The sequence below is a fragment of the Hemicordylus capensis genome, chromosome 4, assembly GCF_027244095.1.
Source record: "Hemicordylus capensis ecotype Gifberg chromosome 4, rHemCap1.1.pri, whole genome shotgun sequence".
Lineage (NCBI taxonomy): Eukaryota > Metazoa > Chordata > Lepidosauria > Squamata > Cordylidae > Hemicordylus > Hemicordylus capensis.
In genome coordinates this window covers 242822112-242835650 of record NC_069660.1, presented here as the reverse complement: position 1 = coordinate 242835650, position 13539 = coordinate 242822112, and the positions used below count along the sequence as shown (strand labels likewise).

The window sequence follows — 13539 nt, the reverse complement described above, 5'->3', positions numbered from 1 at the left end:
TTCGCATGATGGCGTTGCATCAGATTCTCCCCCTCCTACAAGGAGAAAGGTGGCTTGCGACGCTGGATCTCAAGGACGCCTACTTCCACGTCAGCATCAGACCTCAGCACTGGAAGTATTTAAGGTTCACCATAGGAACCCAAGTATACCAGTACAATGTCTTACCCTTCGGACTGTCTACAGCCCCAAGGGTTTTTACAAACTGCATGGCCCCAATAATTGCCCATCTGAGGACACTGGGGGTCTCGATATACCCATACTTAGACAACTGGCTCTTAACCTCAAGGAGCAAAGATGAGTTACTTTCTCACATCCGTTGTGTGTTGGACCTACTCTGCGACCTGGACATCCAGGTGAACTGGAAAAAGTCTCATTTGGACCCAGTCCCAGTAACCCTGTACATTGGGGCTGTCTTGGACACGAACGCCCAAAGGGCATACTTGCCAGAGGAACGATATCTCCGCATCCAGGACCTAGCGCATGTATGTCAACGATTCCCTGTCCAATCAGCTCACACGATACAGCGCCTTCTGGGCTTAATGGCGTCTTGCAACAATGTCATCCACTTTGCTCGCTTAAAGATGAGGAAGCTCCAATTATGGTTCCTCTCTGTCTTCCACCCAGCCAGACACAGCCAACGCGAACATCTAAAACTTCCACCCCAAGTCCTAGACTCACTCACCTGGTGGACGTTGAAAAGGAATCTCCTCGAAGGCGTACCCTTCCAAATCCCAATCCCAACAGTCTGGCTGACAACAGAAGCCTCTCTTCTGGGTTGGGGGGCACATTGCGGCCGCCACCGGACTCAGGGCCTGTGGACACCAACACAAGGCAAACTCCATATCGATTTCCTCGAATTGCTCGCAGTTTTTCTTGCACTGCAAGCCTTCCAACCACTCCTCCAGGGCTCATCCGTGCAAATACAACTAGACAACACAACAGCCCTGGCTTACATAAACCGTCAAGGTGGAACAGTGTCCCGCAGCCTGTGTGCCCTCGCTGTTCAAATGTGGGATTGGTGTCTCCGTCACCAAGTTTCGCCTGTAGCTGTCCACATCAAGGGGATGGACAATATCTTGGCGGACGATCTCAGCCGGGTTTTTCCACAGGACACACCCCATGAATGGGCGCTCAAACCAGAGTATATCACCCCCATCTTTCACCAGTGGCTTCACCAGTGGCTTCAGATGGTGGACTTGTTTGCAACATCCCTAAATACAAAATGTGCCCGCTTTTGTTCCAGAGCGGGACACGACCCGTTGTCTTTGGGGGATGCCTTCCAATTGGACTGGACAACAGAATTACCATACATGTTTCCACCACAGCCAATAATAGCCAGGGTTGTGGCCCGTCTCCTAGCAACCCCCACACCCTGTATCCTGGTGACTCTGTGGTGGCCAAGGCAAGCTTGGTTTCCACAGCTACGCAGACTCTCCCGGAACAGGTACCAACGGCTACCTCAAGAACCAGACCTACTCTCTCAGGACAACGGCCTCATCCTTCACCCGGACGTTCACACCCTGAGGCTGACTGTGTGGCGCGTGGGATTTTGAAAAATGTCCTCCTGAATTGCAGGAAACAATCGACCAGGTGAAATTACGCCAGCAAATGGCTCCGTTTCCAGCACTGCGCAAAAGCCAGAGGTTTTTTGCCCCGACAGGCATCTATTAAGCAAGTTCTACTCTACCTCTCCTCCTTGAAAGTCCAAGACCTAGCTAATGTTTCCCTGAAAGTGCACCTGGCTGCCCTGTCCTCCCGTCACCCTGGAGCAGATGGCAAGACTCTCTTCTCTCACCCAGACAGTAAAGCCTTCTTAAAGGGCCTGACTAACGTCTACTCCTCGGTCAAACCACCAGTGGAACCTTGGAGTCTCTCCTTAGTTCTTTCCACGCTCACTGAAAAGCCTTTCGAACCCATGGCAACAACACCTCTGAAGCTAGTCTCCTGGAAGACCGCTTTCTTAATCGCCATCACGACGGCCAGGCGTGTTAGTGAGCTGGTGGCTCTACGAAGTGACCCCCCATACACTCAATTCTATCCTGATAGGGTCCTGATGCGTATGGACCCCACATTTCGACCTAAAATAGTCTCCAGTTTCCATCTGAACCAAGACATTATCCTTCCTACATTCTTTAGAGACCCGTCTTCAGGGCTGGAAAGATCCATGCACTCTCTCGATGTACGCAGGGCGCTCCTTTTCTACCTGGAGCATACGAAGTCGTTTCGAAAGACAGTTCGGTTATTTGTGGCCTATGCGGGCTCCTCCAAAGGGACCTGCATCTCCCGTCAACGTCTATCCATATGGCTAGTGGACCTTATATTGTTCACATATAAGCTTCAGTACCGAACTCCTCCGGAAGCCATCAAAGCCCATTCTACCAGGGCTCATGCTTCCTCCGCTGCACACCTCTCTGGAGTGACCTTAGTGGACATCTGTAAAGCCGCGACCTGGTCCTCACATACAACCTTTGTGAAACACTATGCTATAGATGTGTGCTCTGCTGCAGAGGCTAACTTTGGGAGGAGTGTTTTGAAAAGGGTGTTGCCTTGATCTCTACTGCTCCCTCCTCCTCTTTGGAGCTTGCCAAACACCCACTTCTTATGGATCTCGACGGATCTCGACCCAGATAAACAGGTTGCTCACCTGTAACTGATGATCTGTAGAGATCCGTCGACATCCATAAGACCCTCCCTTCCTGCCCCTCTGCAGTAGTGTACTAGGTTTGTAGCATGTGTTTCCATAAAGATCTTATGTATGTATTGAAATGAAATACCTTCACAAACTCACCTGGATGGTCGTCACCTTGCAGCGGTCATCCAAGAACTGAGGAACGTGCGTCCTGGCCGCCCTTAAATAGCACACATATAACGTGGGGCATGGCCAGGACACCTCGACAAGCTTCAGCATAGCTACCGCATGGTCCCTGCGCAGGCGCAGTACCCACTTCTTATGGATCTCGACGGATCTCTACCAGATCATCAGTTACAGGTGAGCAACCTGGTTTTTTGTGGCAGGCTAAACTATAGCTGTGTTTTACACTCAGAAAGCCTCTTAAATTCATCTTCAAACACCTCCAAAATTGCTTCTTATGAATGATGCTGTCTCCTCTGTAGGGAGAAGCTGGAGTCTTTTCATGATGATGGTATTCTCGTTTATTCTTATCACATTCTCCAGTGCCTTTAATGTCACTTTTGATGTGAAAATTCTTACTTAAATGGATATAACATTAATTGCTAATACACATGATGATATTAGTTTTCAGGAGCTCCAGACCTCCCTGTGTATGATGTGGATTGCAGCAGTACTGGGTCAAATATGTTAACTGGACCAGCTTTGCGTATACAAAATATAAAGAAAGATCAAACACTTAAAGCAAGGATTGAAATACCTGTAAGAAAAATACATATTTTATGTTTTGGTGTGTTAGCAAAATTCCCTGTTCAGTCTTAACTACATTTAATGATGGTGCTGATGTAACATAGTTCTGATTAAGGCTGAAGGGAGAGATTCACGCCTCAGTGTCAGGGAGAGGGCATATGATCCCATGGCCCATTCCTAATCTCTTACCTGCAATTGAGAGATTGACCAATGTTATGCCTGTATCAGTCCAAAGGAGTTTTCTCTTATCTTGACATAAACATGGGACAAATTGCCTTCATTCTATAAACTGACAACTTTTCTTTGGATTTAGGAGCCAGCTGATGGACACTTGACAAAATTACTGGATGTAGTAACAGACATAGTGGACAGGGAGTGTAAATGGGCTTCTCTTTATCCCCTTACAAGTAACATCCTTAGAACAGAAAAGGAGCAGCCTGGGATAATACAGATCTTATTTAAAAACTCTATCTCTGAATATTCTAGTCTAGACGTCATAGTTAAATTGCTTGGGTCCATGGCATCTGGGATTTACCATGCCCTGCTACCGAAGCACATCTCTTCAGGTTTGATGTCTGGTGTACATTTCATGATTGGGAACAATGATGGGGAGGTGAATGTAAACATACCTTCAGACTCTGAAGTGGATCAGTATCTGGGTGATAGGATCTCTGTTAAACTTCTTATCTATCTATTTATTTCTCCTAGGCATACCTGTCACTAATCTCATGTGTGGCAGCTCTCGCGGGAGAACTGCGGATTAGTGACGGGAGGTGGCAGCAGTGGGCTGGCCCAGCCGCCAGGATGAGGCAGTGGCGGGCCTGGCTGCTGGGGTGAGAAGCGGTAGCAGCAGGCCCAGTCCGGCTTCCAGGGTGAGGAGGTGGTGATGGTGGGCCCGGCCTGGCCCAGCTGCCAGGGTGAGCAGGCGGCGGGCCCAGCTGCCGGGGTGAGCAGGTGGCTGGGCTGCCAGGAGGAGGCAGCAGTGAGCTTGGCCACCAGGATGAAGAGGCGGCAGCAGGCTGGGCCGGCCTCCACGGCAGGAGGGGACGGGCCAGCTTGAAAGCCAGCCAGGAAACGCCGGGCGGGGGGGAAGCGGGCCAGGTAGGCTATCAGAGGCGCAGATGCTCTGCACCCGGCCCAGCTAGTTTCATTATAATTCCCTTGCTTCCTAACATTTTTAATACTGGCATTTGCACCTTCTGAACTGTCACTATGGCATCTCTGGTAGAGTGCATTACAGTAGTCTAACTACAAGGTTGCAAAGCCATGAGTGATGGTTATTGGTATCACTCTAGATATTAAATATCTTGGATTAGTGAGAAATTTGTAGTCCTTGATGTACGTATTTTTATGGGTGTTGTTTTTTGGATAAAAACTTCTGAATTTCAAACTTTTATTTCCCACCAAAGGAACAACTGCATTGGATTTCAGCATTAAATGGCAAGCCATGGAATAAGAGTATACATTAAATGATTTCAGTTGTGGTCTATTTTGTAGTCTATTTCATGATTTTTCAGTTGCTAATAAAAGCCAGTTGTAAAGATTAGCTAATATAACTGCATCTACAGTTCATTGATCTACAGTTCATTGGTGTAAGTACAGTATATATATGAAGTACCAGTTTTCTTGTTTGTACTATTCTTATTCTTTCCCCTTAATTAGGGTTGTAAAAGTGTCCCACCACTGGAGAAGACTATTAAACTGCTTCCCAGTAGTCGCGTTGCACGACTACAGATTTTCAGTGTGGGTGGAGGAAAAGCTATTCAGATCAAGCACCAGGATGAAATTAACTGGATTGCTGGTGATATGATGCAAAACCTTATTTTCCAAATGTATGATGAGGGAGAAAGAGAGATCATAACAACTCCAGCTCTGGCTGAAAAAATTAAGGTAGGTATTTTCAGGAAATTAGAATTGTTTGTTTGTTTAATATATTTGCATACTGACCTATACAAAAAAAGTCCCTGGGCGGTTCACAATCTAAAAACCATTAAAACATTGACATGATTAAAACAATTTTTAAAATACAATAAAAACTCTAAAAATCAAAACTTCAACTAAAAGCCTGACTAAACCAGGTATGTTTTCCTTCTTAAAAACGTTCAGAGGGGGGAAACTCTAATTTCATTAGGAAGTGCATTCCAGAGTTCCAAGGCAACTCCAGGAAAGGCCTGGTTTCGAGTCTCCACCAACTGAGCCGGTGGCAACCACAACCGCATCTCCCTAGATGATCTTAATAGACTGCAGGTTTGATGAAAAAGAAGGTGTTCTCTTAAATATCTCAGACCCAAAAGGCAGTCTGTGTAGTTCTTTTAAAATGGGTGTAATATGATCTTGCCTATTGAGGAAAGCAAGTCATATAGAGTGCAAATTCAAGAGATGGTGGTAGCATTGGGACTAGAGGTGCCCCCACCAGAGGATAATGTCACTGACCCAGTATATAGCTATTTGCCCTCCACGTCTGTGGCATGCCCAACAGCACCAATGCTCCCATCTTTAGTTGTTGTGTCGCAAGCTGCTTAAGGAAACCCTGGTGAACTCGACTCTTCCTTGTAAGAAGGTGGAGAACCTGTACAGGGTGCAGGAGGCCTCCTGCCCCTTTATATTCAAACACCCAGCTCCAAACTCACTGGTAGTGGACTTCACCCTCCAGTCCAACTCTGTTAAGAAACATTTGGCTCCAGTGGACAAAGAGGGGGCCAAGCTAGATTCCATGACGAGGCGGTCGTATTCCACAGCTTGTCTCTCTCTAAAGGTTGCTAATTATCTCGCTTGCATGACTAAGTACCAACAATCCCTCTGGGATGGCTTGAAGGGCGATGTGGTCAGTTTGCCAGAACCCTTCAAGAACAATTTCTTATCCACACTCTCTAAATCTGCTGACCTAACTAGACCTAACTAGGCAGCAGTTGAGTACTAACTAAACTGACTGAAAATGAGTCTAAAATGCTCACAAGCTCTATTGTCCTCCATCACCATGCCTGGTTTCATTCTGCACCACTGGAACAGGTCATGAAGGATAAAATAAAAAACCTTCCTTTTGACGGCGAGAGTCTCTTCGCCAAAGAGACAGATGGCATGTTGGAGAATATGAAAAAGTCACGCTACACCACAAAGACCTTTACGCAGCCCCAGTTGCCTTATAACCTGATCACAACCCAGATCACAAGACAGGTGGTTTCCAATGTGGTGCTCGCCAATATTCTAGGCACCTTTTCCATCAGCACCCCCAAAACAACCAAAAGGCAAAGCCTCAGGACCAGTCTAAGCAATCCTTTTAAGGTTTGCGACCTGGAAGTATCTTTGCCTGTACCCAGTGCTTCTGTCCTCCTTGCTCCCTTCCTCCTGTAAAGTGACATCAGATGCCTGGGTGTTGTGCATAGTGGCCACTGGCTATGCTATTGAGTTCGACCATCTGCCTGCCCATGCGGGCATAAAATACACCCACTTAACTATCCTCGAAAAAGAGGTGTCATCCTTGCTTCAAAAGGGTGCCATAGAACCTGTTCCTCCCTCTGCTATGCATACGGGATTATATTCTGGATACTTCCAGGTCCCCTAACATGATGGTGGTATCCGCCCCATCCTGGACTGGAGGGAACTGAAAAAGATTGTCAGGACCTCCAAATGGTTTCTTTGCAGACAATCCTGCTGTTATGGTGAGAAGACGAGTGGTTTATGTCCTTGGACTTAAAGGACGCCTATTTTCATATCTTGATAGAACCTCATCACCATCAGTTCCTGCGTTTTTATCTGAGGACTCGGTTGTACCAGTACAAGGTGCTTCCTTTTTGGCTTTGTACCGTGCCTAGAATTTTTACTAAATGCATGGTGGCTGCCATTGCCTATCTACACCTACAGGGTGTCTCTATGTTTCCCTTTCTAGGTGACTGGCTTTTTACTACAAGAGAAAATTCCTACCCTGCTGTTCAACCTTCAACTTGCTCTTTCTCTCCTGTCAGATTTGGGGCTCACTGTCAATCTGAAGAAGTCGGTCTTGACCCCACAGCGCACCATCCAATATATAGGTGCTGTTCTGGATGCCAACAAGACGCATGCTGTAGATGAGACTATGTAGAACGCACCCAGGCCATCCCCATGGTTAACACCTTCCAGTCTGCTCCCAGGCAGTGAGCCCAGTCTATTCAGCAACTGCTAGGTTTGATGGACTCATGCACCACTACTGTGGAGAACGCACGACTGAGAATGCAGAGACTCCAGCTGTGGCTTCTGTCTGTGTTCAGACCAAATCTGGACAGCCAGAACAAGTGGTTAGTTATCCCAGACAATGTTCTACATGACCTTGATTGGTGGTCCCTACCAGACTCCCTTTTACAAGGAGTGCCCTTTCAGTTACTGGAACTATCAATGCTTGTATGCAGGGCTGGGGTGCCCACTGCAGTTCCCTTTGGAGGCAGGGCTGAAGGAACTCTCAACAACAAGAACTCCACATTAATTTCTTGGAGCTCTTAGCAGTATTTCTGGTGTTCAAAGCATTTCTCCCAGTCCTCCAAGGCTGGGCTGTTCAGGTCCATATTGATAATACTATGGCTATCAGCTACCTTAACCACCAGGGCAGGGCAGTATCCAGGTCTTTGAACAACCTCACTCTGCACTTAGCCTTATTGGCTCCGATATCACTATGCCTTAAAGGGCCAGCTTAGAAGGAATAAATAATTGAGTTTGAGAGCATCAGTGTATGAATCAGTGTTAAAACCTTCACTGATGTAAACAACAACAACAACATAGTTCTTGGTATAGAATTCCTCTGTGTCCCCACTGATAACAGAGACTAGAGAAATTTCCTTCAGATAAATCAATAGCAATGGAAAAGTAAAAAATGTTCTACCATAATTCCTTAACCTCGAGGTGACATGAGAGTGCTGATGTAACTGTGGATCATTCCTCAAAAATGTATGTGTTCAGTTTCGAAGATCCTGAGAAAAAGATAAGGGAAGAAAAGAGGAAAAAGAAAACTCCCAGTGGAGCAGCTAGCTTTGGCTGCAAAACTCCCTTCTGAGTCCCCAGTGTTGATATTAAAGGAGAAGCCCCCAAGTACCCAATGTCACCTATACATTGAAGTATTGATGTTGTGGATTTATTGATTGATTTATTATGTGCCGTCAAGTTGGTGTCAACTCCTAGCAACCACATAGATTGATAGATTCTCTCCAGGATGATCTGTCTTCTCTCCAGGATGATTTTGGCCTTTAAGGTCTCTCAGTGGTGCATCCATTTCTGTCGTAATTGAGTCCATCCATCTTGCTGCTGTCCATCTTCTCCTCTTTCCTTCAACTTTTCCCAGCATTATGGACTTCTCAAGGTAACTGGATCTTCACATAATGTGTCCAAAGAATGATAGCTTGAGCCTGGTCATTTGTGCCTCGAGTGAAAATTCTGCATTGATCTTTTCTATGATCCATTTGTTTGTTTTCCTGGCTGTCCATGCTGTTGTCAAAAGTCTTCTTTAGCACCAAAGTTCAAAAGCGTCAATAGCATGTCATGGGAAAAACCATTATCCAAATGATTCTAATCTTTGTAGATATAGACACATCACAGCTTCTAAATATTCTTTCCAAGGCCTTCATTGCAACTCTACCAAGTGCTAATCTGCAGTGTATTTCTTGGCTGCTGGATCCTTTACTGTTGCTAGTCGATCCTAAAAGACAGAAGCTATCCACCACTTCAATGTCTTCATTGTCAATTTTGAGGCTGGTTGCTGTATCCACTGTCATTGGTTTAGTCTTCTTTACATTTAGCTGTAGTCCAATTTTTTCATTGTGCTCCTTGACTTTCATTACTAGAGCTTGCAGATCATCCACATTCTCAGCTATCAGAGTGGTGTCAACAGCGTAGCGCAGGCTATTGATGTTTCTTCCTCCAACTTTAAAACCACACTCATCTTCTTCCAATCCAGCTTCTCTCAGTATATGTTCAGCATTTAAGTTGAATAAATAAGGAGAAAGTATACAGCCTTGTCTTACTCCTTTGCCGATCTGGACCCAGTCTGTTTCACCATATTCCATCTGGACTGTGGCTTCCTGTCCTGTGTATAGGTTTCTCATGAGAACAGTGAGATGTTCTAGGATACCCATTTTCCTAAGGATATTCCACAACTTGACATTGTCGATGCAATTGAAGGCTTTTCTGTAGTCAATAAAGCACATATTGGCTTCTTTTTGGTAATGTTGATGTTGTGGAAGTCTCTCCATATGTACCAGTACAGTTGATAGAAGCAGCCTCACTAGCAAAATGGCATCAGAGAAGGGAATGAAGTTACTCAAACATTCATACTTTGTTGTACCCATCTTTTGTGTGACAACACTGACACTGTCATAGCCTGCAATTTACATTGCACTTAAGTTGGAAGACTCCTTCATGCTCTTCATACTCCTCTCAGTATGGGCACCACTGTGAGTATACATACGCCCCGGTGTCAGTACATAGGTTTCATGATGACTTTCCTGAATATAGAACAAAGAAATTCTTCATAAAATTGATTCCCTCATTATCTCCTGCCTCTGATGGTCAGTGCTGTAGACCACCACTGCTACATTTTCTGTTCCACCTTGGCCTACCACTAATTATCCTGATAAAGATATCATTTAACAATCTTCAGTATCAATATTGTCTATCATCACAGAGTTGACTAGCATCGTTTCAGTCCTCCTTTCCTAAACTATACTAGTATCCTCAACATCAACAAGGCCAACAGTTTCTAAATTGAGCTCTATATCCAGAGGGCAAGCTTCATTCTTCTCATGTTCCTGATGTAGACTACTCTGTTTCTGAAATTAAATTGTCTCACTCTTAATCTATCACATTGGAAAATCCTTCCAATCCTTTAAGCATTTCAAAAAGCACTGGAGTGTCCTGGATACTGGTCTGTACAAGTGCATTCTATTTGAATGTATGCATATAGGACTACTTGAAGATCATTAGCTACTGGTAAACAAGCTGTAATATATTCTCTTAGCCTCATAGGTGGAAGCTGTTGAAAAGTACTCAGTTATTCAGATCATGGCAACATTAATTTCTGAGGAATCATTTGTTTGGTGAAGGCTGAAGATGCCCAGCTATATAAAAAATCAGTAAAGGAAGTACAAATAATCTGGAACGTGATCTATTGCATTAATAAGGAATGGGTTCTGTGCCTGCACAGGGACCTCACAGATAGATTGACTAGCTTCTCATGACGCCCATTCTGCCCTCCATGTGCTCCATGCTTCCATTGAAATTGGCGGTTGGGGGCGCCATTTTCTCCGTTTCTATTTGAGCGTCAATACCTCATTACTGGCTCCTCGGTTCAGTTAGATTCTAGAGAGAGAAAGTGGGGGACATTTATATTCTGGCTGAACTTGGACTGCTTGACTATTCTTTTGCCTAATCTACTAAACTAGGACAAAGAGGTTTTTTGAAGTGCTGTGGGACCCTGGCCTCAGAGCGTGCCCCTCCGTGATCATAACAAAAAAACCCCATTCAAATGCTGTGTGGAGTGCAAGGCTAAGTTGACATCCATGGATCACCATGATTCCTGCTTGCTCTGCCTTGGTGAACAACACAACCTGGCAACTTGCAAAATTTGTCATTCTTTTTCCAAACAGACCATAAAAAATTGGTCACTGAAACTCCATGCAACGCTATATGATGAGGCAATTTGGCCTCCAATGCCTCAGCCAAGTTACCCCTCGTCATCGGGATCAAGATCAAGCTCGATGTCGGGCTCAGCATTGGGCGAGCAGTCGGAGTCTGCAGTCATGCAGTCTAAACCCTCGTGTGTGTGGAACTGGTGTACAAGTGGCCGAAAGAGGTCTCAATACCAGCACATTGCCATAAGGAGAAGAAAAGGAGGCACTCCTTGAATGAGGAGAGGGATTCTCCACCACATAAAAAGTATCACAGCAAGTCCAAGATGACTTGCATCTTGGCAGCACTCCTTCTAATGGGTTGCAGGGCGAAAGCCTTCCCTCGACATCGTGTGCTGGCCTGTTGCTATCAAGGTCTTCAACATCAAGGGATCAGGCATCAGTGTCGAAGGCTGCCATCCAGGCTCCAGGCTCAACATTAGTGCTGACGTCGACTATGATACTGAACACATCGACAGCGATGCCTAGCTCCCCGTTTACATGCTAGTGCAATCCCCTATGACACCTTTGCAATAGCAGGATTATGTATATATCAACGAGGGAACAAGATCAGGAGGAGGATGTCTCTCTGGACTCTAATACAGAGAATGTATTATTATCTATGTTTGGAATCCACAAACAGTGTCCCCCACCAGGGTCAACCTTCCAAGGCTTCCTAAACAGTGGCCTCGACATTGACCCAGATGTCGAGGAGGTCTCTGTCTCAGTCCCTAAGACTCAATCTATGTCACCACTGCACAACTCAACATCCAGGTCATCCATACCAATGCAGTTAATGTCATTGTTGCATTTACCAGCAATTGACCCTGTAGTGTCAGCCATTTACATTGCTGCCACGACCTGCAGCTACAGTTACAACAGTGACTTCTACACTATTGTCGTGGAAGTCACTGGTTCAGTATGTGAACATGCAAGGACTATTACAGAGGGCTTACAGGATTTGCATGGTCAGAGAGATCACCCATACTTGTGGTTTCCTATCTGCACATCTGTGACATGGTCTTCGCAGCAGCCATTTATAAAGCATTATGCCATTGACCTGTGATCAGCTGCGCAGGCAAGTTTTGGGAGGAGTGATTTGAAGCAGGTGTTGCCATAGGCTTCTGGGACTACTGTGCCCATTTCACCTAGAAATGAAGCTGGCTAATCACCCATTCCTTATGAATGCAACGGATCATGATCCAGATAAACATATTATCTGAACTGGTTACCTGTAACTGATGATCTGGTAGTGATCTACTGTATTCCTAAATCTGTCCCAAACCTCCCTGCAACAGTAGTAGTAGGATTATACTATTACAAAATGGGGGGGGGTGGTAACCAAGTGAGGACTCTGCATGATCGTCAGACAAAGGCGATCTGCAAGAACCTGAGAAAATGGCGCCCCCAACTGCCGATGTCAGTGGAAGAAAAGAGCACGTGCAGAGCAGAGTGGGCATCACAAGGAGCTAGTCAATCTACCTGCAAGGTCCCTGCACAGGCACAGAACCCATTCCTTATGAATACAATGAATCACTACCAGATCAGCAGTTACAGGTAACCAACCTGTTTTTCCTTTCTTGGAAAGCTTTTAATCTGCATTCTGAAGATAGATTGAATGTTGTTTATGCAATTGACTTGACAGTGTGTATAGAATCAGATAATGTTAGAGTCAGAAGCCCTTGAAGTAGGAGTGTGCACGGACCGATTCGGAGGCCATTCTACTGGCCTCCGAACCGGTCTGGACATGGGGTGGTTTTGGTTCGGGAGGGTTTGTGTCGGGGGTTCCATTAAGGGCGGGGGGGGCTTTACTTACCCCTCCCGCTCTTTCCAGTTTTTGCGCCGTAAGTACCATAAAAAATGCGGGCTGCAGGATCCCTCTCCGCCCGCTTCTATTCTCTTTGATGGCTCCGCGCTCGGGCGGGCGGCAGCTGCCGCCACTGAAGCCCCCTCGAGAAGCCCCCTCGAAGCTCTTTCGGTACCTTAAATCTCGCCCGGACCGAGTCTGACCACACTCGGGCGGGCGGCAGCGAGATGTCCTTCCGCCCGCCCGCTCCCTTCTCTGCCGTCTGCAAAGTGCAGGAAGCCTTCTGCGCGCGTGCGCAGAAGGCTTCCTGCACTCAGCCTTCTGCGCACGCGCGCAGAAGGCTTCCTGCACTTTGCAGACGGCAGGGAAGGGAGCGGGCAGGCGGAAGGACATCTCGCTGCCGCCCGCCCGAGTGTGGTCAGACTCGGTCCGGGCGAGATTTAAGGTACCGAAAGAGCTTCGAGGGGGCTTCTCGAGGGGGCTTCAGTGGCGGCAGCTGCCGCCCGCCCGAGCGCGGAGCCATCAAAGAGAATAGAAGCGGGCGGAGAGGGATCCTGCAGCCCGCATTTTTTATGGTACTTACGGCACAAAAACTGGAAAGGGCGGGAGGGGTAAGTAAAGCCCCCCCCGCCCTTAATGGAACCCCCCACCCCAGTGCCGGACCGCAACTCCGCGGTTCCGTGCACACCCCTACCTTGAAGATCTTCTAGTTCAACTAGAAGACCCCT

General features: G+C 46.5%; 1 protein-coding gene across 8 annotated transcripts in view; it reads left to right on the top strand.

The window, feature by feature from the left end:
• The window catches only part of SMCHD1 (structural maintenance of chromosomes flexible hinge domain containing 1), a 260220-nt gene that overhangs the window by 140601 nt on the left and 106080 nt on the right, over positions 1–13539 (top strand). For all 8 annotated transcript variants that reach the window (XM_053245721.1, XM_053245723.1, XM_053245722.1 and 5 more), the window contains 2 exons: positions 3257–3391; positions 5042–5269. In XM_053245721.1, the coding sequence (XP_053101696.1) occupies positions 3257–3391; positions 5042–5269 (363 nt within the window). The remainder of the gene's footprint in view (positions 1–3256; positions 3392–5041; positions 5270–13539) is intronic.